Below are 23,894 nucleotides of genomic sequence, written 5' to 3' on the forward strand. Positions count from 1 at the left end.
TCTGTGTGTGTGCTGCCCAGGAGAGCCTGGACGCTTACGCCTGGGCTGTGTTCTGGGAGACGTGGGCAGGCCTCTGGTGCCTCTTTCCTCATAGTGGAGCAGGCGTGCCGCCAGGCCCAGCTGCCTGGATAACGAGGGTGCCTGAACCTGTGGCAGGCCTGTGAGCCACGGGCGCCCTGCAGGATGCTTGGGCGGGTCCTTTGTCCATTAGGAGGCTGGGCACAGCCTCTGCCCGAAACAAGGCTGGTGTGAGCACCAGGGACTTGGCCCCATCTGGCTGGGCAGCAAGGTTGACGGGCTTTGGTCAGGCGTGGTGCCAGCTGTCCTGCTTCAGCGAGTTGGGCCCAGGGGACCCCCGTGGGCTGTGCCAGCCCCTCATCAGCCTTGTGGGCCAGAGGGGAAACTCTTGCCCGGCTCGGTTAGCAGAGGACTGGAACACAACTTGGGGGAGTAGAAGAAGCAGGTGTGAGGCCAGGAAGCTGGGCCTCCGACGAGGCAGCTAGGGTCCTTGGCAGGCCAGGTGCAGACCTCAGTGGTCTGGGTGGCAATGAGTCTGGAAGGTGCAGTCCCGGGAACCAGGCTCCCACCGGGGCACAGGGAGCAGCCCAGAGTCACAGGGAGGCCCGCAGGACCCGTCCCCAGGCAGCCGGGCTTCTGACTGTGGCCGTGGCCCTGGAGTTCTGGGCAGTGCTGCTGACTAGGGCAGGGGCAGCGGTACAGGCTGCTTAGAGTGGGGTTGGTGGTGGCAGGGGACAGAGCAGTCCACTTGATGAGAAGGAATTGGGGCAGCAGTGTCAGGGTCCTGCCAGGTTGATTTCAAGTCCGATGCAAGACCCTCTGATGTGCAGCTGGACAAGCTGCCTGCTCTAGCATGTTCTCTGGGCAGTGCATCTTGTGGGAGCAGTTCGGGACCCCTGCAACTGTACAGCCTCTGAGCCTTACCCAGGAGCTGAACAGTCATGCCTGCTGGTGGTGTGGCTGGTGGCCAGAGGCCAGGTGTCTCTGGGTCTCACAGATGTTGGCCCCTTCAACCTTACAGGTCTGGAGGCAGAGGCTGGGGGCCATCCCTGTCCTGGGTGAGGATAAGGAGTCAAGTGGGGCCAGGCATGCCCTCTGTCCATGGTGACCTCACAGCCAACTGACTGGCATTATGCTGCTGTCAGGGCTGCCAGCAGAAAGCCCGAGAGGATCCAGGCTTTCCCAGCATGCCCAGTCTTTGAGCACCAGTCTCAGGGATGCTTCACAGAGGCATGAGTGTTTGCTGACCTCTTGGCTGTCCTGGTCAGGCCAGGGTGGATGCAGGGCGCCTGGGAACGGACCCCGTGGGGCTGGATCTCCAGGATCCACGGTGGCTGCGCCTCTGAGGAGTCTGTCCCCCAAGGCTGCAGGCCTGACGGCCTTTATCAGTTGCCACATGTGCTGGCCATCGTGGCTGGCAGCGCGGTCTGGCGGGGCAGAGATAACCGAGTGCTTAGCAGCGGTGCCAGGAGATGAAAGGCTCCGGCTCTTAATTAAACCTGCCAGACGTCTTCACAGAGCAGCCCGGCTCCTCTGGCTCCTGATCAGATAGTGCAGTCCTCAGTGGCTGCAGGGCTGACACCTCACAGAAAGCTCTGGAAAGTTCCGCCCGGGCATGCTTGCCGGGCCTGGGAGCAGGCTGCCTGGGAGGGCCCAGGGCTCATGTCAGGTGTGCAGAGAAGCTGCAGGTTTGGGGATGGCCTCTAGCTGTTTGTTCTGGGCCTGCTGTTCCCTGCTCCCATCTACAGATGCCCCCTCCCTTCCCAGGCCACTGACGCACCAGCATGCTGGGGAGGAGGCCCAGGGGTGGCAGGAGGAGCCGGCCACCTGTTACTGCCGGTGTGTGAGGTGCAGGAAGCTGACCCTGGGCCCAACTTCCCGGCGAGTGCATTTCTCATGATAACCCAGAGAAACAGAAGGCCATTACCTCTATGCGCAAGAGCTTGGCACATGCAGCCCCAGAGAAGTGCACAAGTGTCTTTGAGCTCACACAGCCAGTGGCAGGCCCAGCCGGAGTGCTCATGGTGTCTGGGCCAAGCGGGCTGGCTCACCAGCATGTGCGGCTCTGATTGGCGTCTGGCCCACAGCCTTCGCAGAGCTGCAGACGGACATCCACGAGCTGACCAGTGACCTAGATGGCTCCGGCATCCCGTTTCTCGACTACCGAACCTACGCCATGCGAGTGCTCTTCCCTGGGATCGAGGACCACCCTGTGCTCAAGGAGATGGAGGTGGGATGCTGGATGCGTCTGCCCAAGGGTTCCTAGAAGTCCCGGGGGGCAGGCTAAGCCTGCAGGTGAGGGGAGAGCTAGAGGCAAGACCTAGACCAGCCAGGGCCTCTGAGTCGTGGGCCAGGGCAGAGCCGGTGGGTGCTGCTTCCTGGGGAAGCTGGTACCCAAGGACTGACAGAAAGAGGGCCTGGCCCGGGGCAGGGCCACCAGGGGTCATCACTGCAGGCCTTTCCAGCCTGGCTTTGGGGGCTCCGCGGTTACTGGAGGCTTGGGTCTCTTGTGTACCACCAGCAGCCCCCAGCCCTCTGTGGTGGGGCTGCCTGTGGCAGGGACTGCTGGACTTGCTGGGCCTCTGGGGCTAGGGGAGGTGGGTGGAGTCAGGCCGTTAGAGAGGCGGGGTTTGTTCTGTGGACGTGGGTCGTGCCACACCCCCTGAGGGGTGCTGGCACAGGTCCCAGCAAATCTGGTGTGGGTTTCTCACTTTGGCCTTATCTTTGCTGTGCCGCGCTCTCTGGCTGAGCACCTAGAATCTGCACCCTCTGATGTCGGAGGGTCTACTCCTGCGGGACTCTGATGGGGGGAGTGCTCTTCCCAGATGAACCCAGAGCTTTCCTGGGGCTCAGTCCAGGGCCCAGGCCCCCTGGGTTCCTGGGCAGGGTGCAGGGGTGAAGTGTGGAGTCCGCACGTGATCCCTAACTGTCCTCCTGTCAGCTCTCTGGTGCATTTCCCTGTCCGCCTGTGCCTGCCTGAGCACACCTGGTGCTGCCACCTGCCTGCCTGTGGGTCTGATGGGGTACTCCCGCCCCGGGCAGCTTTGGTGTAGGTGAGAAGGAGCAGGCCCGAGACAGGTGTGTGTGTGCCCACTCATGGGCTGTGCCGCCCTGGTGGGCAGTCCCCTGCTTCTGTCTGAGAAGGGAGTGGGAAGGCTGGTATGTGCGACAGTGGCCGTGGTGAGAGCACTCTTGGCACACAGCTTGAAGGGGCAGTGAGTGCCCCCACCGGGAGGTGGGCTTCCTTGAACTGGGGCAGGGCGGAAGGTCTGGGCCAGCAGCGCCGACGTTGGCAGCAGCAGTGCCTCCCCTGACTTCTCCCTGCTGCGCTCGTCAGGATGGTGGGCTGCCTGGCAGGGCCGTCTCAGCGGCTGGGGGCTTATCCTGTGGAAGGATGATCCAGGCTCCGGGTCACTGTGCTCATGCCACCCGGAGGCCCACCCTCTGGCCCTGCCCACCGGGCATTGGCTGGCCTGTGCACAGGCTCCTTGACCCGGACCTATCTTCTCCCTCACTTGGGTCTGAACGGCTGCTGCCCTCTCAGGTGCAGGCCAATGTGGAGAAGTCACTGACACTGTTTGGGCAGCTGCTGACCAAGAAGCACTTCCTGCTGACCTTCATCCGCACGCTGGAGGCCCAGCGCAGCTTCTCCATGCGCGACCGCGGCAACGTGGCCTCGCTCATCATGACCGCGCTGCAGGGCGAGATGGAGTACGCCACGGGCGTGCTCAAGCAGCTGCTGTCGGACCTCATCGACAAGAACCTGGAGAGCAAGAACCACCCCAAGCTGCTGCTGAGACGGTGAGTCGGAGCCTGCCGCCCGGGGAGGGGGGGGCAGCCAAGCCAGCGCTGCTGGGGCGCAAGTGTTCACATCAAGGAGGGCTCATGCCGTGGCACCCTAGCCCGGGGGGCTGGACACTCAGTGCTGCCCTGCATCCTTGTGGCCACGCGCTGGCTCCGGAGGGGGAAAGCTGTAGCCTCTGTCCATGGAAACCCCAGAAGCCATAGACAGAGAGGAGAGGAGAGGGTCTGGGGGCGCAGTACTGCAAGGCTTGACAGTGTCCCGTCCCCCCCCCCCCAGGACCGAGTCGGTGGCAGAGAAAATGCTGACCAACTGGTTCACCTTCCTTCTGTACAAGTTCCTCAAGGTAAGCCGAGGATGTGGACAGGCTGAGATGGGCGATGTGTGGTGGTGGGGACGCTCCGAGAATAAGGGGCGTCCAGGACCGAGCGAGAGTTTGCAAACAGCTGACTGAATCTCTGCCCCAGAGCCCTGCTCAAGGCTGGGGCCCAGTCTGAACTCCCCGAAGGGCTTGTCCTTCCCCTCCCCCTTAAGTCCTCAAGATGTTCATTCTCACCAGCCTGGGCCCAGTGGGCACCAGGATTCTTGGGGGTGGGCTGTGACACTGTGCCAGGCCCATGGTGGAGAAGGAGAAAGGCCCTGGACAGGGCTGGGCCTGGGCCTGAGCTGGGGAGAGGCTCAGGGGCTTGTGTGGGCGAGCTGTGGTGGGAGGGGGTGCCACATCCGCTCTGCTCAGCCCCCGGGCTGGTGACCCGTCTCCAGCCAAGGCTCAGGGAGAGGCTGCACACTGGCTGATCCATGGGCTGGATGTGGGTGGGTCCAGGCCTGTTTGGTGTGGGCCCCACGTAATGCTCATGGTGGTTGGCTGCCTGCCCTTCAAGCGCCTACTTAGAAGACTCCAGGTCTCTGGAATCTTGTGCCCGGTCTGGAGGCTTGGCATGGGAAATCTGTGTCTTTGTGAGTGGGGCGGCGTGCTCAGCTTCCAGCTTGGTATTTGCTGCATGCTGTGTGGTCCTGGGTTTCTTGTGTTAGGGGGGTGGCAGGGGCGGTGTGTCACTGGGTTAGTGGAGGTGGGGGTGGGGTAGCCCATCGGTATTGTGTGTCTCTGGGGGAGGGCAGGGGCTGTGATTGCATAACCGCGACCCCTCCCCCATCTCATATGAAACGAGCAGGCTTCGGAGTGTGGCGTGGGAAGGGACACTGGGTAGCGGTGGGATTGCATGAGGTGCGGAGGGGAAGGCCGGAGCCAGGGAAATGTCTCAGACCTGGGGCACCGCGAGAGGAAGGCCCAGAGAGGACCCAGTGGCCGAGGGGAGTGAGTGCAGGCAGGAGGAAGTGAGGCACAAAGTGACAGCTCCCCCAATACATGACAGTCCAGGTAAAGCTGGGTACCAGGGGGGAATTGAAGGACAGAGTAATAGAATTTCCCCACGAATGTCTGGAAGCCCCCGCAGAGCTCACTACGTGCTTGTGAACTGTGTCTGTCGGCCACAGGGAGTGCCTGAAGGGGCTGCTGAGCTGTCTCAGTGTGGTGGGCCCCACTGGCCCTGGACCTCCCTCCAGAGGATGGGGAGCAGTTAAGCAAGTTGGTGTTCTGTGATGCCAGGCCACTGTTGACCCGGCAGCTTGGCTGGGAGCGGCTGCCAGCCTCTGCGGGGTGGGGGTGGGGGTGGGGGGAGTGGGCTACGTGATGTTTGGGGCCAAAGACTATTTGTATAGGTTCCAATGTATTTCACTTTTAAATGTAAATTAGTTTCATCACTACTTGGGTCACCATGGGTCAGAACGGACTCCTTGATGGTGAGTTTTTGAGTCTCCCTCCCGTAGAACTGCTCTTGCTGAGGCCAGCCCACAGTTCGAGACCCTAGTAGCACCAAACTCAGAACGTGGGGAATCTCAGTACAAGACACAACAGTGCTCCTCACTCCTTCCGTGACCAACAGCCAGGCGGGCAGGGGAGGGCGTGTTTCAGAGGTAGTTCGAGGCTGATGGTAGCAGGGGACATGAATCCAGAGGCTCCCTCATGTTTATCTTCAGCTCGCCCAATGATGTCTCCCCGCTATAAGCTTTAGAGCCAATTTCATTATTTCCCATACCCAGAAGCCCATTAGACCTCTTTGCCCCTCCCTCTTTGGTTTACAAATGCAAATGTAATATGTCTCAAGTCTGAATCTTATTCAAAAACCCCTTCCTAAAACGGCTCTCACTGTGTGTTACAATTTCCTTTAAGATTTTAGTTTCTTATCAACCCTTAAAGTTTTCTTCATCTGGACACATACCATATTTTTATAGCACGCATGTGTTCTAAGTTTTTGCAAACCCCGCACATTATTTTTATAAGTGCGCTATATCAATATTTTTTACATGTTGCTGGCTTCTCGTGTTTTTCCTGTACAACGGATTTAGTCCTCTGGTCCCAGGAGCAGGTGTGGGAAGGGGTGCGGGAGCCACGTGTGGCAGAGGGAGCAGTAAGAACAGAGCCTGGAGGGGAGCCGACAGTGGCCTGAGTGGGCCAGAACAGTGTCCATTGGAAGAAGTGGGCCAGCATCAGAGTCTGGGGCTTGAAGCTATGCTGTCCCATCCTCAGTGTACCCACTAGAGGCTTCGAGCAGGTGCACTCTCAGGCCATTCCAACCGGGGAGTCTGGTCTCTCTCGTGCCGCAGAGGAGGGCTGACCCAGCTGCTGGAGCAGAGGGACACTGCCCAGGTCAGGCATGGGCGTAGGCAGGGAGAAACACAGGTGACGCCCCCCTCATCATTGAGGGGAGCGATATTGCTCACAGAATTGACCACTGGCTTTTCGTTTTCTCTTTCTAGATGCTGTTTTTAAACAATCCAATTGCTTTTCATTCTTTTCATTCCAAACAACAGCTAGAAAAGTAACCTGTGCTCATTTCAGCACAGCGAAGGGGGTCTGAAGGGGTGCACCCCCCTCCCCCCCGGGTCTGGAGGTCAATTACCATCCGTGAATCGGGGTTTGTCTTTTCGGATTGCCTTTGAAACTGAAGCAAGGAGCTGCCAGCAGAGTCTGCTTGAACATTAAGAAGGAATCACTGAGCTTTGCTTTCTCGGGGCGACGCTTGTCCCAATCTTCTGACTTGCTGATGCTCTGTGGTGTGTTGGGGGGGGCGGGGACTGCTGCAGTGCAGGCGGTGTCAGGAGGGTGTGGCCCCTACCAGGAGCTGTTCTCAGCACCCTCTGATGCAGTGAGCTTTGTGTGCTGTGCTTAGCTAGGTGGATTTCCAAAGGGTGATTGCAGATGACCGGGCACCTCTGCCACGCCGTATGCTGCCAAATGGTTCTACTAAAAAGACTGTAGGTGTTTGTCTTCCTGCCAGCAGCGTATGTCATTTGCCCATGCCTTTGGTAACAATTGCTAATCAATCTTTTTCATCTTGGCCAATTTGATAAGTGGGACCAGATAGCTTGTTGCTTTAATTTGCATTTCTTTGATAACCTGTTGGGCACCTTTTCATATGTTTGATTGGACAGCTCTATTTCTTCTTTGCTCATTTTCCTAGTGGTTACTCCTGAGGCTGCTCACTACAAGGTTAGCAGTTCAAAACCACCCGCTGCTCCATGGGTGAAAGAGGAGGCTTTTTCCTCCAGGAAAGAGTTAAGAGTCTCAAAAAGTCACATGGACAGTTCAACCCTGCCCTGTAAGCGGTGCTGTGAGCCAGGACCAGCTTGGGGGCATAGACGTTGTTTTGTTTTTAATGTTCTTTCAGGGTGGTGCAGCGCACGCAGGGTTTTGTTCTATTGCACGTGGCATTGTGTGAGTTGGTCCCGGCAACAGTGGGGGTTTTCTGTTTTAATAGGAATCTTCAATCGTGTCTTCTTGAGCTCCTGGGTTGGCTGAGAAAAAATTTTTGTTTGTGTGTAGTGTGAGGCAGGGATCCGACTCGATTTTCCCTGTGTGGCACAGCATGCGCCCTGCATTGCTTATGACATCATGCTGCTCTCTGGCCTGGAGACGCAGCACTGCCCTCAGGCAGTCCCAGCAGAGCATGGCTGGAGGGAGCCAGTGGGCATGAGGCTGCCTCTCCTCCCTCATCACTGGGCCCAGTGCATTGCCTGCATTGGGCCCTTCGATTCTGGGCCTTCTGGACTCCAGGCCCCAGCATCTGGCGCGATGCCTGATAGGACACAGGGGTTAGGGTCAGGCTCCCCAAAAGATGAAGGCTACGGGCCAGGAGTGAGCCCCCCGGCCAGCCTGGAGCTCTCTGATGCTGCTTGCTTTGGAGTCAAATGGGTCTGGCTTGGATTCTTTCTTTGACTGCGTGGCTTTGGGCCATTGAGTCCACCTCCCTGCCCTAGAGAGATGTGGCTACATGCCTTTGTATCTCCCCCAGTGTTTGGCCCGGGTGCCTTCAGAAAGCTGTTCTCTTCCCTAGCACTCCCTGTTTCTGGGAAAGGCCACTTATTGGCTCTGTGCCTTCACCTGCACCCCTTTTCCCCTTCTGGGCCCTGTCGGTGAAGCCGAGTTTGACAGTGAAGCAGTTTCTGTAGTCAAAGGTTTGGGATGATCTGTGTGTACGGCCGCTCCGTAGCCGCTGCCTCTTTAATCGCTGCAGATGCTAACAGGGGCCTGTAGCGTCTGGTCCCAGGGCAGAGCCTCCCACTGCACCCAAGCAGGCTTCCTTGTTTATTCCAGCTCATGGCCACAAAAGCACTGAAGTCCGTTTCAGTTGTCACCCCTCAGACCAGCGTTGAAGTCTGATGGGCAAGGAAACTGGAGGGGCTTCAAGCCTGTGGCCTTTCTTTTGTCCTTTCCCCGCCTTTTCTCTGCTGAGTCTAACACACACCGAGAAAAAGATGGAGCACGCAGTTGCACAGCCCGCCTTGCTAGACCAGTGACAGCATCCCAGTAACACCCCGCCCCCCAATCTGGGCTTTTCTGTTTCTTTTTTACCTTCTCCTTCCTGTCCCTCCCCCACCCCTATAGCCTTTCACTGCTGCTGCTTTTGTTGTGAAAACCGTTTTTCACAGGTGTCTTTTTGCCTTTCGCTTTCTAATGTGTCCTGATGTATTTACCTACACGAGATTGACTCACTTTGCTGAGCGTCTTTATCTTCCAAATTCCTGCATCTCCTGAGGTCTCTGGCAGTGTCGCGGTTTCATTTTACTGACGCACATTGTCCCGGTGTGTGCACACACCTGAGTTTGTGGCTCCATTCCTCCACATTGGGCTTTTGGCTGTAGCCGTTTTTCTGTGGTAGAAAGTGCTGCAGGAAACATGGGTGTGCGGGTGTGTTTGCTGTTGCTCTGTACTTCTCAGGGGCAGATACGAGTAGAGAGAGAGCAGAGTCTTAAGATGCTTCTATTCACAGTTGTTCCAGGAAGCGCTATACTGTTTTCCATACTGCCCGGACAATTCTGCATGCCCACCAGCAGTGTCTAAGTGTTCCAATCGCCACATCCTCCCCAGCATTTGCGATTTTTAGTTTTTTGTGTTTGCTTCTCAAAAATCTTCTATCAGTGCCGATGTGGGATGGTATTTCATCCTCGGTGTGTTTTGGGTTTCTCTTGCAGCTGATGATCAGGAGCACTTCTTCCTAGGAGTGTAGGCCACCTGTGTGTCCTCTTCAGTGAATTGTCACTCCTGTCTTCTGCCCGCCTTTGGATGGCATTGTTGTGTTTTCCTTACGAAGGTGTTGTGGTTATCTGTAGACTTTTGAGATGAGCCCTTTATCTGATAGATCATTGCGAAATATTTTTCTGCGGGTTCTCTTTCGTACCCTTTTGGTGAAGTCCTTTGATGTACATCGGTGTCATACTTTGAGGAGGCCCCAGGGCTCTATTTTGCCTTCGATACTGTGAGTGTTTTGTGTTAGCTTTGGTAGTGTATTTGTGCCTTGTATTAGGACCTTTAAATCTGTCCCTATTTTTTTCTCATTACAACTAATAACAACTGATGATTGCTATGGTTCTAGGGCTTATATTTATGTCGTTAATTCTCATGAAGTTCGTATTTGTACAAGGTGGGAGGCGTGGTTCATCCTTTTGTAGGTGGAGGTCCAGCTTTTCCAGGCACATTTGTGGAAAGGCTCTCTTTCCTGTTTAATGTGTTTTGGTCCTTTGTTAAAAAAAAACCAAAAACCCAGGTGTTAGTAGCTATTTAGTTATAGTTCTGTTCTGATCCATTGGTCTACATTGGTCTACAATTAATACATTGGTTTTAACTAGGCTGTTTTGATAACTTGTCTGGATATTATGCTTTGAAATCATGGCGTGAGAGACTTACTACTTGTGTGTGTTTTAGTAGTGTTTATTTTTCTAGGGTTTCTTTCCTTTCCATATGAAGTTGGTGATTCGTTTTTCCATTTCTCTGAAGAATGGTGCTGCAGTTTGGATCAGAATTGCCGTGAATTTTTAGGGTTCTTTCCGTATTATCAACATTTTCACTAGGTTAAGTCTTCTTATCCATGAACATACGGACCCTTGGAAGAGTAGTGGTTGCAGGTTGGGCTGTAATCTACAAGGTCAGCAGTTCAAAACCACCAGCTGCTCCTCAGGAGAAAGACGGACCTGCTTACTCTTGTAAAGACTTACCATCTCAGAAACTCACAAGGGCAGTTCTACCCTGTCCTATAGGGTCGCTATGTGTCCACATTAACTTGATGGCAGTGTATTTGCTTTTCCAGTCCATGAATAGGGGATATTCTTCCATTTATGCAAGTCTCTTGGTTCCTTATAGAAGTGTTGTATACTTTTCTTTAAATCTTTTGTTTCTCTGGTTTATTCCCAAGTGTTTATCTTTTGGGTAGTTATTGCAAATCATACTGTTTTAATTTCCTTTCTGAGATTTTTTTCCCTCAATATACAGTACTCTTTGATTTTTGTATGCTGATCTTATACCCTGCTACGTTCCCCAACTTTTCAGTTAATTTCGGCAATTTTTTAATTGAATCTTTGGGGTTTTCATGGTGTCTTCAAAGAGAGTTTTGCGTCTTCTTTGCCAGTGTTGATTCTTCAAAGCCCTTTTAATGTCCTACCGCTCTGGCTGAGGCTTCCGGAACTCCAGTAAATATAAGTGGCTATCAAGGGCAGCCTGTCTGGTTCCCATTCAGAGAGAGGGTGCGCTCAGTTCTCTCCATTGTGGATCCGACATACATTGTCCTTATTATGTTGAAGGATATCTTTTCTATTTCAAGTTTGTTGGGTGTTTATCTCAAGAATGCATGTTGAATTGTGTTGAATGCCTTCTCCTTATGGATTGATATAATTTTGATTTGTATAGTGGATTACATTGATTGTTTTTTTAATGCTGAACCATCCTTCCATGAATCTTAGTTGATCATGATTAAAAGAAAATGTTTTGTTGAATTCCGTGAGCTAGAATTTTGCCAAAAATGTTGGTATCTATGTTCATAAGAGATATTGGTCTTTCAAGTTTTCTACACTGGTGATGTCTTTTCCTGGTTTTGATATCAGGTTATACTTGTTTCATAAAATGAGCTTGGCAGTATAGTATCTTGTTCTGTACTCTAGAATCATTGGTTGGAACAAGTGTTAACTCCTCTCTAAATGCTTGGTAGAATATCTTAGTAAAACCCTCTGGTCCTAGACTTTGAAGTTGGGAGATTTTTAATGACCAGATCTATTTCTTTTCTTGTGTTAGGTCTGTTAATGTTTTCTACATCAATCTGTGTTAATTTAGGTAGGTAATGTGTTTGTAGAAATTTTTCCATTTTATCGAGGTTTTCAAATTTGTGGGAATACTAATTTTTCATATCATGTGCTTTTTCTCCTTGTTAGCTTTGCCAGTGGTTTATCACTTTTGTTAATTATTTCAAAGAACTGACTTATTGTCATTTATTTTATTTTTTTACTTCTTTTATATTCCGATTCTTTTCTTTCTGCTCTAATATTTACTGCTTCTTTTCTTCTGGTGGCTGAGGTTTTTTTCTTTTTCTTTTATTGCTGGTCTTATTCTAATTGTTGTAGGTGTGTGTCAGTGAATTTGATTTTAGCTTTCTTCCTTTCTTATGTGTGTGCTATTGCTGTACGTTGCCTTCTGAGAACTGCTTTTGCTGTATCCCAGATTTTCCTTTTGTTGTGCTTTGGTTTTCATTTGCTTCAAAGAAATTTTTAATTTCACTTTGTGTTGCTTCAGTTGCTCAGTGTTTTTAAAAATTAGGTGATGTTCAATTTCCATGTGATTGATTTTTTTGTTGTTGCTTGATCTTCCTGTTGTTGATTTCTCATTTTATTGCATTGTGATTTGAAGAGAGTTTGTAATATTTTGATATTTTTTCGTTTATTGATCTTGCTTTGTAACACATGGTCCATTCTGGAGTGTGCTTCATGAGTTCTTGCAAAAACGTGTATCATGCTCTCGTTGGATGAAGTGTTCTGTATGTCTTTAAAAAATCGAGTTGATTAATTGTGTTCTTTAGTTCTTCTGTAGCGTTGTGATTTTCTTTCCAGTGATCTTTACTTGAAATGGATGTACTAAAACCTCTCACCATTACGATGCGATTGTCCGTGTTTTTCTCACAGTTCAATCAGTGCACTTTGCGGGTCTTCCGCTGGGTGCAGAGACGTCCTCTATGGCTATGTCTTCTCTGAGTAGGGTTTGCTGCATCATTAGGTGAATGGCCTTTGCCTCTCATCATGGCTTCTACTGTTTTGCCTATTAGGTCAGAAATTAATATTGCTCCTCCTGACTTCTTTTGGACTACTATTTGCTTGATTTTTTGTTTACTCACACTTTGATTTTTTCCCCCCTGTATATCGGAGGTGTTTCTTGTAAGCAGCATATTAATGACTCCTGTTTTCTTATAATGTTGGTCTCTGTCTCTTAACTACTGAGTTTAGTTTTTTTTTTTAATGTTGTGATTGATAGGTATGGTTTTATTGCTGCCATTTTAGTATATGTGTTTTTATGGCATTAACTGTGATTTCATTTTATTTGTGGATTTTCTTGTCCGTTTTTTCTTTGCTTTCTTTTTTTTTGCCTTACTGTTTAATCAAATTTTATGGCCTTTTTGTTTTTTTGAGGTTTTAGCATTTTATTAAGGTTCATATTTTTTATTGTTTCCAGGTTAAGACTGTTGATTGTCATTTGCACATTGCTCAATTTCTTCTTCCATTTGACTGTTTTCTGTCAACTCTATTCCATTATTTTTTGTGTCTTCACTGCAGATTGATACCTGTCGTTCCCTATTTTGAATCATTGTTTTGCTTTACTTTATGTATTACTTAAATAGGATGATTTCTTGATGACATCTTGTATGATGGTTTTAGCTTGCTGTCTGTTGTTGATTCTCTATCCAAAGCACTCCCTTTATTGTTTTTTTGTAAGACTGGTCTTGTTTTTAATAAATTCTGTTAGTTTCCCTTTGTCTGAAAATGTCTTAATTTCTCGTTTGTGTTTAAGGGATAATTTTGCTGAATATAGGAATCTTGGTTGGCAATTTTTATCTTTGGAGGTTTTGGTATATATTTATTCATTGCCTTTTGCCCACATGATTTCCATGGAAAAATCTGAGCTTATTCATATTATTCTGCTTTTATGGGTGATGATTCCTTTTCTCAGTGTTGCTTGGGATGCTTCCTCCTCCTTTGATGTATGAGCAAGTTTGACTACCATGTGTCAAAGATGATTTTCTATTGGGTCAATTATGTTTGGGTCTTTGGGCTTCTTGGGTGGTTATTTTCCATTCTGTCATAAAGTTGGGGAAGTTCTCTTTTAATACATTCTTTGGACTATTTCCTCTGTGTTACTTACTCTTTTTCCATTCTGGAATGTTTATCAAACAAATTGTTCCTTCTGATAGTGCCCCATAGAATTCTTAGGTTTTCTTTTTTTTTTTTTTTCTAAAAGATCATTTTATTGTGAGTTCTTACAATGTTTATTACAATCCATGCATCAGTTGTATCAGGCGTATTTGTACATATGTTGCTATCATTCTTTTCTAGGCAGTTACTTTCTGTTGCGCCCTTGGTATCAGCGCCTCCCCCCCACCCCCCGTGACCCCAGTAGATTATAAATTATTATTTCCATGTCTCACACCAACCAATCACTGTCTCCCTTCCCCCGTGGTTTCCGTTGTTCTTTCCCATGGAGGGGTGTATGTGGTTGTGTGTCGATCAGTTTCCCCTTCTTCCCCTCTTTCTCCCCTTCACCCTTCCTATCTGATATCTCTTCTCATTCCTGCTCCTGGGTTGCATGTGTCCTGAGCTCTTATCTCTTATCTACGGCTGTGTACGTGCTCCAGTCTAGTCTGAAGTGAGAGGCAGCACTGGGGTCCTGGTGGGGGGGGTGAGGAAGCCTGAAGGAGTCAGAGGAGTAGTGTGTGTTTCATTGGTGCTTCACTGCACCCTGGTTGACTCATCCCTTCCCTGCGACCCCTCTGTGGGGGATGTTCCATTGTCTACAGATGGGCTTTGGGTCTCTGCTCCGATCCCCCTCGTTCTTAACCATATGATTTTGTTTGTTTGATTGTTAAGGGTCTTATGATGCCTGTTACCTGGTCCCAATGACACCTCATGCTTGCACAGGCTGGTGTGCTTCTTCCACGTGGGCTTCTTGTTTCTCTGCTGGATGACCGCTTGTTTCACTTTAAGACTTTAAGACTCCACGATGTAGCTTTTACTAGCCGGGCACCATCAGCTTTCTTCACATTTGCTTATGTACCCATTTTGTCATCAGTGATTGTGTCGGGGGGAGAGGGGGCACCTCAGATTGCCAATTTGTTAGAACAACGTGTTCTTGTATTGAGGCAGGGTATGAGCAGAGGCCCCAAAGTTTTTTCTTTTGTCTTTTTTTTAATAGATCTTTTTGTATTTGGGCCTTGAGAGATTTGTTTTTGAGATGACTGATTCACGTCTCCATTGTGTTCTGTCTTGCGTTTTTGAAGCTTTACCAGTTACAATATCCTAACGTTTGCCTTCTGAACTCCTACTTGGGGATGCTGAGTTAGGCCTAGATTTTTATTTATTTTGTCAAATTCTTCTCATAATGTTGTCCTGAGTTCTGTCTTCTCTTCAAATGTTCCCTTTTTCATTAAAAGCAACCGAAGATTACTTCTCCAATCGCCCTCCCAGGAAGATCTAAAGCTTTACCCTCATCCAAGACAGCCCTGGATCTATATCTGCACGTGCTCCACTCTGCTGGACCATCTTTCTTGTTTTCTCACGTGCACAGAGATTGGCAGTTGTTTCTGACTCGGGATGCTTACTTTTGTTTCTGCGAAGACTGGCTCTCTCCTCACACTCTGGAATAGTCTGGTGGCTGGGTCATGTGTCAATAGCCTATTCTGAGCAGGGGTTGATGTCAGGAACAGCTACATACTGCCCTCATTCCTGTCGCGGCTTTGGGGCCGTTTCCGCGTGTTTGGGGCAGTGTAGACCAATGACCAACCTAGCCGTCGCGCAGGGTGCGAAGAAGACAATATCCAGCCCACCATGCCGTCTTGCTAACTATGAAGATCAGAGGAGGACCCAGGGTCGCTTTAATTATTTCAGTTCTTTAATTCATTAATTCTTTAAATGCATCCCCTCTGTGAGTTGACAAGTGGGCTATGTCTCTTTATACCCTTGGACTCTGGGAAACTGAGGCTCAAATTCTTTCACACCATTTTTCCTGAAGTATGTGCACCTAGTCTTGCCCCCCCACCCCACCCGCCAGGATGGATTCACCCCCTGTGTGCCAAGGAATGGGTGCTACTGCCCTCCTTGCAACCACACCCACTCCGGAGATCTAGGTGGGTTTTGGGGGTGAGCCTCTGGCTGGCTTACATCGTTCCAGTCTCATGAGACACAGCTATGTGGGCTGCCTTTCTCAGCCTCAAGGCTGGGGGAAGCTGGTGGTTTTTCTGGCCAAGTTCAATCACATTTGCCCCTGTCCAGCTCAGGCAGCTCCAATCTCCCACCCCCCACTCTCCACCCCCAAGTGTATTGGGGAAGAAATGCCCCAAATTCTCTGTGTTGTTAGTCCCAGGGCTGGTGCCAAGGATTGGGTGAAGAATGATGAATCAACTCACCTTCCCCGCCCCCTCTCCATCAAGGCCTGGGTCACTGTGAGGAGAGGCAGCTCCGTGGGCGGCCTCTAATGGCAGCCAAGAATCCCAGGTGTTTGGGGGGTTTTTTGGTTTCCTGAACTGGCTTCCACCCTCTGAATGGCCAGACTGTAGCTCTGGTACAGACGAGCCCCGTGGTGGGGTGGGTCCCGTGGTGGGCTGCTAACCGCAGGATCACTGGTTCCAAACCAGCAGCCACTCCAAGGGGAGGCCGCCGCTTTCTCCTGTGTGCAGAGCTGCCGTCTCAGAAGCCTCAGGACTTGCTCTGCCCTGCCCTCGAGGGTCACCAGGAGCTAACGTGGACCCCATAGCAGTGAGTTGGGGGTTGGATCTGGTATGGGTTTGTGTTCTTGGGCGAGGGTTAGAACTCGGGTCTGGGGACTTTTCTGCTCCTTTTGACATTCTGATTGGAGAAGTGTTACCGGGCTTTCAAGCAGGCAGCCAGGTGTGTAGATCCCCCAGCAGGGTTGTTTGCCAGGGTCTGCTGCCCATCTTGGCTGGGTATGCCTCTCAAACTGCCAGGTGGCCTGCAGAGGCTCTCGTGTGGGCAGGAACCAGGGACACCGGTGGCAGCCAGGTCCAGGGGATTTCCGAGTAGGCAGCTCTGGAGTGTGTGGACTCTGATAGGTACTGGGAAATCCTTTGGACGGGACAGGTGGGCCTTTACCCGCAGGCAGCTTCTGCTCTGGAGTGAGTGTCCGGCAGCAGGCTAAGCCTCATTATGGGCTGTGCCAGGGCTGGGCAGTGCAGCAGAGCGCCTGGCCTGTGATAGCATTTGTTCTCCATTTGCCCGTCTCCAGTGTGTTCTGGAAAAAGTGTTAGGCCTGCCACCTGAAGCAGCATGGGCCTTTGCCTCTCTCCTCATGCCTGAGAGAGTGTTGGCGTCCTGGAGCTGGGGGGGACCCCTAGAGGACCGCTGTGAGGCCCAGCCTGACACGCACCCTGCCCTCAGGAGTGTGCCGGGGAGCCGCTGTTCATGCTGTACTGCGCCATCAAGCAGCAGATGGAGAAGGGCCCCATCGATGCCATCACCGGCGAGGCCCGCTACTCGCTGAGCGAGGACAAACTGATCCGCCAGCAGATCGACTACAAGACGCTGGTGAGCCATGCCAGCCCTCCCTCCTGCCCTGCGCGCCCCCCCGCCCCCCGCCCCTCTGTGGGGCCTGATGGTGCCGCCCTACCTTGCCCGCAGACCCTCAACTGCGTGAACCCCGAGAACGAGAATGCGCCGGAGGTCCCCGTGAAGGGGCTGAACTGTGACACGGTGACGCAGGTGAAGGAGAAGCTGCTGGATGCCGTGTACAAGGGCGTGCCCTACTCCCAGCGACCCAAGGCCGGGGACATGGACCTGGGTGAGCCAGCGAGCGGACACTGCATGCTGAGCCAGTGGGGGTCACGGGGCGAGGACTGGGAGGACAGGGCCGGATGTCTGCAGATAGCTGGAGGGGGGCTGAGGCAGCCGATGGGGAGTACTCCCAGTAGACTGAGGGGCAGGTGTGGAGGGGCCATTCTCCCCACCAGGACGCTGGGTGAGGAGGTGGATACGAGGGGCCCCTGGAGCCCCAGGTAGACGGACTGACGCCTGGGATGCCAGGGAGACATGACCCAGGAACGGGACCCTTAGGGGAGCTGCTGGGGAAGGGGGCGAGGCCGCCGCAGCACAGCGGCGCCAAGGACAAGAGTGGTGTGCTGCAGGGGGGGCTGTTCAGAGGTGGGACTCCTGCCTCCTCCTTGCTCTGGTGCCGGAGCCCTCTCCGTCCATTCGTCCCCTCTCCCCGCAGAGTGGCGCCAGGGCCGGATGGCGAGGATTATCCTGCAGGATGAGGACGTCACCACCAAGATCGACAACGACTGGAAGAGGCTGAACACGCTGGCTCACTACCAGGTGACCGCCCTGCTGGCCGCCCAGCACTCTCCCCAGGGCCTCTCCTCCCCGAGGGACTCCGCAGTGCAGCCAGGGCCAGCGTGAGCCCCCTCGCCAGGTTTGCAGCTGGCTTTCAGCTGGCCGGAGGGGGGGAAGGGTCAGAAGTGGGCGGGTTGTCCTGGCGTCCTGTCCACAGCCCGGATGGAAGCTGAGGCTCAGCGTAGTGCACAGCCTGCTGGTGCGAGAGAGGAACCCAGGGAGATGTGGGGCGGCTCCTTCACCAGTCCCAGGCGGCGGGAAGCGTGGTGGCATCTCCTGACCCTCTGCTCCCAGGTGACAGATGGGTCCTCGGTGGCGCTGGTGCCCAAGCAGACATCTGCCTACAACATCTCCAATTCGTCCACCTTCACCAAGTCCCTCAGCAGATACGGTGAGTGCTGGGGCCGGCGTGGGGGTACATGGGGTGCCGCCTCATTCCTGCTCTCCCGCTCACCCCCAGCTTGCTTTTCTGGAGCTCCGTCTATGCTGGCCTGGTGCGGGGTCTCATCAAGGCCCTTCACACTGGGCCTTGGGCGGTAGTGCCCCTGACTTGGCCGGTGGGATACCTAGAGGGTGGGGCTGACAGACGTCTGCCTGCAGAGAGCATGCTGCGCACGGCCAGCAGCCCTGACAGCCTGCGATCCCGCACGCCCATGATCACGCCCGACCTGGAGAGCGGCACCAAGCTCTGGCACCTGGTGAAGAACCACGACCACCTGGACCAGCGCGAGGGGGACCGGGGCAGCAAGATGGTTTCAGAGATCTACCTGACGCGGCTGCTGGCCACCAAGGTGGGCCCCGGGGTCCAGCGGGGACACAGGGGCAAGACGGATACACTGGAGCTAAACCCATGGTCCTCGCCCTCCCCCAGCCCCCCAGCACAGGGAGGTGGGACCCTAGGTGTGCAGGAAGGGGCCATGGCGTGATGGAGCCTGGAGCTATGCTGCTTGCCACCCCAGGGCACGCTGCAGAAGTTTGTGGATGACTTGTTTGAGACCATCTTCAGCACGGCGCACCGAGGCAGCGCCCTGCCGCTGGCCATCAAATACATGTTCGACTTCCTGGACGAGCAGGCCGACAAGCACCAGATCCACGACTCGGATGTGCGGCACACCTGGAAGAGCAACTGGTACACAGGGAGGGGGACGCGGGGCGGGTGACCCTGCCCTGTCCTCCGTGGGGGAGTGTGTCCTGTGGACGGGGTTCAGTGAGTGCGCCCTCCACGTGTGCAGGTGACTGTGTTCCTCTCTTTTGTCATACGTGGTGTGTGCACATGAGCACATGCCTCTGATCTCGTGAGCCTGGCCGTGCAGAGCGTGGCCTTGGGCATGTTGCCATGTGTGTGAATGTGTGTGACCTCGTATATGTGCACACATGCTGTATGTGTGACTGGGCTGCCACGTGTGTGTGTCTGAGTGTGTGCCCTGTTCTTCTGGGTCATTGGTAGACTAAGAGGTCAGGGCGGCCTGTCTATACCTGGCCAGCAAGAGACAGCCCCCAAGCCTCTGCTGTCACTCCTTGAGAACCCTTCCCAACTCTGGGCCTCAGTTTCCTCATCTGCAGTGGCGTTAGAGTCAGTAAGGCCACTGGATTAACGGCTGACCCCCTGCCCCACAATTTGAGTGGGAAGCTGAGCCCCAAGGGTGGGCACTCGCGCTGGTGAGGATGCCTGCCTGGTGAGGGTTGGGCCAGGGGGCATCTGATGGCCCTGATCCCACCTCCCTGCCCGCAGCCTGCCCCTTCGCTTCTGGGTGAATGTGATCAAGAACCCGCAGTTCGTGTTCGACATCCACAAGAGCAGCATCACGGACGCCTGCCTCTCGGTGGTGGCCCAGACCTTCATGGACTCGTGCTCCACGTCCGAGCACAAGCTGGGCAAGGACTCGCCCTCCAACAAGCTGCTCTACGCCAAGGACATCCCCAACTACAAGAGCTGGGTGGAGAGGTGTGAGGGCGGGAGGTGGGCTGGCGGGCCATGGAGCGGGCAGGTGAGCGGGCCGGGTCACGACTTCCGCCCTGCCTGGCTGCCCGCAGATACTATGCCGACATTGCCAAGATGCCGGCCATCAGCGACCAGGACATGAGTGCGTACCTGGCCGAGCAGTCACGGCTGCACCTGAGCCAGTTCAACAGCATGAGCGCCCTGCACGAGATCTACTCCTACATCACCAAGTACAAGGATGAGGTGAGCCTGGCTGGGGAGCAACACTGGCCTCAGCCCCACCGGGTCTCCGGCCCTCTGCCAACTCCTGCCTGTCTCTCTGTCAGGGGTCCCTGGCTTTGACCCGGGCCCACCTTGACCGGGAAGGGGCTGTTCTGGTGGGCCTGAAGGGGAGCTGACGGCACCCGCTGACTGCCGTGGCCCTACTTGTGGCCCAAGCATCTGGGGATCTTGGAGCTGCCTTGGGCGGCGGAGGAGGGAGCGGGGACTGCAGATGGCAGGGCCTTTAGGAGCTCAGGTGCGGGCCTGGCTGGGAGCTCGGTGTTCAGCCACTGGTTGACAAGGCTGTGTGGTGGCAAGCCTGGCAGTGCAGGCACAGGAAGCGAGTGCCCGCAGCAGGGGCGGGCAGAGACAGGCTTAGGTGTCCACGGCCCCGACACTGCCAGATGCCGGCAGGAGGCCAGCAACGGGAAAGGGGTGTCCCCGGGGCTGGGAGGAGGGCGAGGTAGCCTGAAGAGCAGAGTCAGGGTGGGCTGTCAGCAGGCGGATACACCGGGATGCGGGTGAGGAGGCACCCGTGGAGATCCTTGGGATAGAGATGGCCCTAAGGAGGAAGCGCGCGCAGGTGGCCGCCCAGCCACTTCCTGGGAGAAGCCAAGGGAGCCACCAGGCAGCAGGAGCGGTGGCCGGTCTGGGAGAAGCCCGCAGCCCACTGCATTAGAGCAAGAGCATTGTGTGAGGAAGGGGAGGTGACCATTTGAAGTCCCTGTGCCTGAAGGCAGAGACCTTTGCGGGACGTGGACAGACAGGTGACCTGGGTAGAGGCCTTTTGCCATAACGTCTGCCTTGGCCCGAGAACTGGAAGCATTCAAGTCATGGGGTGTGTCTGGGAGGACCATGACTGTGACCTTAGCACCAAGGGTGGGCTCAAGAGCAAGCCACCGACAGCACACCGCCCTTGGAGCCAGAGACACTGTGCCCTTTAGAATGCTGCCTGCCCCACGGGTGGCCCTGGACAGGCCCGTGACCCCTGCTCCTCCCCCTGCTCCCCAGATCCTGGTGGCCCTGGAGAAGGACGAGCAGGCGAGGCGGCAGCGGCTCCGGAGCAAACTTGAGCAGGTGGTGGACACCATGTCCCTGAGCAGCTGAAGCGGCAGCCAGCGCCTTTGCCTAAGGCAGGGACAGGCAGCGTGGTGAGCCGGCGGGCCAGGCTGGGGCTAGGAGGCCCTGTGGCGACCCTTGGCCCTTGTCTCTGGGGTTTCCAGAGGTGTCCAGAGCTGCAGGACCGTGGATTTCCGTGAAGCTGACTCCATGTCTCCACGGACCAAGTCCTCCGCCCTCCGCCCCACGTGGAGCTGGCTTCGTCTGGGTGGAACAGACATGCCTGTGTTCCTGCTTCTTGTCTGTGCCCCAGGGAGGGGGCGCAGACAGTGGGCTTGCTGCCCATTGGGCTTCGTGGGGAGTGGAGGGACATCGAGAGTGAGCGGCAAGGCGAGGGCCTGGCATTGCCTCAGAGGCGGTGGCACCCCCGTGGGCAGAGCCTGGGGCCAGGCCAGACTGACACCTAGTTGAGAGAGAGAGGGGCTAAGGCCCTGGGCTGGGTCAGGATGAGACAGCACTGCTGGGCCCCGCTCTCCCACCATCACCACCCTGATTCACCGCGTGCGTGCTCCCGCGGGCCAGGCCCGAGTGCTGCTCCCCTTCCCACAGAGGCACCCTCCAGCCTCCCCTCCTATGGAGGGGCCCTGCTGCCCTGGTGGCCTCAGGCTGGGTTCCCGAGCTCCCTCTGTCCTCAGGGCTGTGCCCCTGGAGGCTACCGCCCCGGGCTCCAACCAGGCCCCTGTGTGCACGCTTGTTATTTATTGCTCCCAAGTCAACTCCCAGCCGCCTGGGAGGGTGTGAGTCCTTCTGGGCTGTTGAGCTCCCCGGGGCAGGGCCCCCTTGCTCACTGCTGTCTCCCCTCCTCCTTGTCCCCTTCTGTTGCCCCTGTCCCTCACTCCCAACCTCCCCCGCTCCAGTGGCTTCCAGTCTGGCATCTCAGCAGAGCCCATCTCCTCAGTGGGGTGGGGGTGGGGACATCTGGGGACAATTGTTTTATTTTAAGGGAGAAAGAAACCCTGCCGGATGCATAGTCCTGTGAGCAGGGCCAGGACCCTTGGCCATGCCCTGGCCTGCGCCTCACTGGGCTGGAGTCCGGGGACCAGTGAGCAGAGACTGCATACCAGCTTCTCCTCACCCTCCTCCCAGGGAGCAAGAATGGACCTGTTTTTAACGAAAGAAAGACCTGTAAATATATAGATATATATATATATATTCACATGCGGCTCCCGCCTCTGCCTCCAGCCCCAGCGGAGGGTGTGTACAGTCTCTGGAGGAGGAAACGGAGACAGACCATCCAGAGCGAGAACTTCAAAGGCAGTGGGAAGACTTACCAAACGGTCTGGGGAAATCAGAGCTGCCCCCAGGGGTCCCCCCTGCCCCCGCGCCCGGACCACAGGGCGGCCGTGTGCCTGCCCCCTCGGACTGAGCGGCCTGGGCGTCCTTCCCGCCGGCCGGCTCTCGGGCGTGAGCCCGTGGGTGACTGCATGACTGTCCTAGCGTTTAGTCTGAGTTGATCTTTTTAAACCTGCAAGTGTCGGTACTAGAGGTTGTTAGACCTTCTTTTATGGTTTTGGGTTTTTTTAAATTAATGAATTAGTCACTTGTGACAGCAAACAAGCGGCCGCCCCCTTCTGAGTTCACTCCAATGGTACTAAAGACCCCACGGCTTTAAGGGACAGCTAACTGTGGCCGGGCCAGCCTGCCCTTGGCCCAGCCCAGCGGAAGATCACTCCCAGGCTGCCCCACGCAGCCCCTCCTGAGCTTGGGAGCCAGCGCTCACCTGGGGCCCACTGGAGCCGCCCTGCATGGAGGCCAGGCTGTGTGAAAGCAGCACTTGTCTCAGGGAGCCCCGGGAACTAGGGAGGCATGGACTTCTGCTGCAGGCTTGACCCCAGCCCTCGCCTATGGTGCGATGCCAGCTCCCTGGCCCTGGGGCCCCGAGCAGCGCCAGGCTCCTTCCTGGAGACCAGACAACCTGGGACTCCGTTTCTGCTCCCTTTGAGTTTGGCTGATGGCCTGTCGCTGGGCCCCTCCCATTCCTGCCCTGATGCTCTCTAGCTAGGCCTGGGTCAGAGCCTCACTTTCCCCGACAGGTCTTCCCTGGACACTGGCTTTGAACAAAGCCGCCTGTGCTTCCAGTGCCACCTCGGTCAGGCCGGAGTTCCCCGGCGGCCACCCTCTCCAGAGCCCACCCCAGCCCCCTCCCTGCCGAAGCTTCGCACTGAGGGGTGGGCACTCTGCTCAGCTGCCCTTGTCCACATGGGCCTCCCTGCAGTTGCCCCTGGGGACCACGGGGCCCTGGAGCACACACCTGTGTCGAGTCGCAAGCACTTTAGCAATATCTGTTTACATGCGTTTAACAAGCCGATTCTGAACCGGCCGGCCGGCTCCCAGCTCAGCAGGCCCCAGGTCCCTCTCCAGCAGGCCCCTTCCAAGGGGGGAGCCCAGGGCCGGCTCCTCTTCTCATTAGCCCCCACGGGGCTGTAAAGCTCCCCACCCCACCCCCCATTTGCCTTGCTGTCTCTCTGGGTGGCCCTTCATTCGGTCCCGAGACCTGGCCAGTGGCCTGGGAGAGGGTCCCGAGGGAGTGAGTGGTCTTGAGGCAGAGTGGTCAGCGGGGGTTGGTGAGGACCCTGCAGGCCCACTTCCCTGGGCCAGGTGTGTGGAGTCTGGGTGACAGTGGAGGTGCTTTTGAGGCGACACCCTGGCCCACCCAACACTGCTGCTACTGCCCGCCCTGCAAGAGGGCCCACTGGGTGTCGGTGTCTGTCTTGCCTGGCCCCCTTGCTTTCCTGGACCATGTTTCAGGGGTACCCCGAGGATAGCACACCCTTGGTTTGGGAACCTAAGGCCTCTCAGGAGGCCCTGATATACCTCGAGCTT

At 54.9% G+C, this 23,894-nt stretch overlaps 1 protein-coding gene across 1 annotated transcript in view; it reads left to right on the top strand.

Moving 5' to 3' along the window:
- The window catches only part of PLXNA1 (plexin A1), a 46,952-nt gene extending 24,725 nt beyond the window's left edge, over positions 1–22,227 (top strand). Inside the window, exons 20-31 of the mRNA XM_004702307.2 lie at positions 2,106–2,248; positions 3,563–3,819; positions 4,100–4,166; positions 16,799–16,945; positions 17,039–17,198; positions 17,628–17,731; positions 18,044–18,140; positions 18,350–18,540; positions 18,709–18,878; positions 19,482–19,694; positions 19,784–19,934; positions 20,964–22,227. Of these exons, the coding sequence (XP_004702364.1) occupies positions 2,106–2,248; positions 3,563–3,819; positions 4,100–4,166; positions 16,799–16,945; positions 17,039–17,198; positions 17,628–17,731; positions 18,044–18,140; positions 18,350–18,540; positions 18,709–18,878; positions 19,482–19,694; positions 19,784–19,934; positions 20,964–21,059 (1,796 nt within the window). The 3' untranslated portion in view covers positions 21,060–22,227. The remainder of the gene's footprint in view (positions 1–2,105; positions 2,249–3,562; positions 3,820–4,099; positions 4,167–16,798; positions 16,946–17,038; positions 17,199–17,627; positions 17,732–18,043; positions 18,141–18,349; positions 18,541–18,708; positions 18,879–19,481; positions 19,695–19,783; positions 19,935–20,963) is intronic.
- The last annotated feature ends 1,667 nt before the right edge of the window (positions 22,228–23,894 follow it).

The sequence above is a fragment of the Echinops telfairi genome, unplaced genomic scaffold (assembly GCF_000313985.2).
Source record: "Echinops telfairi isolate 266 unplaced genomic scaffold, ASM31398v2 ScPeMD7_31;HRSCAF=116, whole genome shotgun sequence".
In the NCBI taxonomy this organism is placed as follows: Eukaryota; Metazoa; Chordata; class Mammalia; order Afrosoricida; family Tenrecidae; genus Echinops; species Echinops telfairi.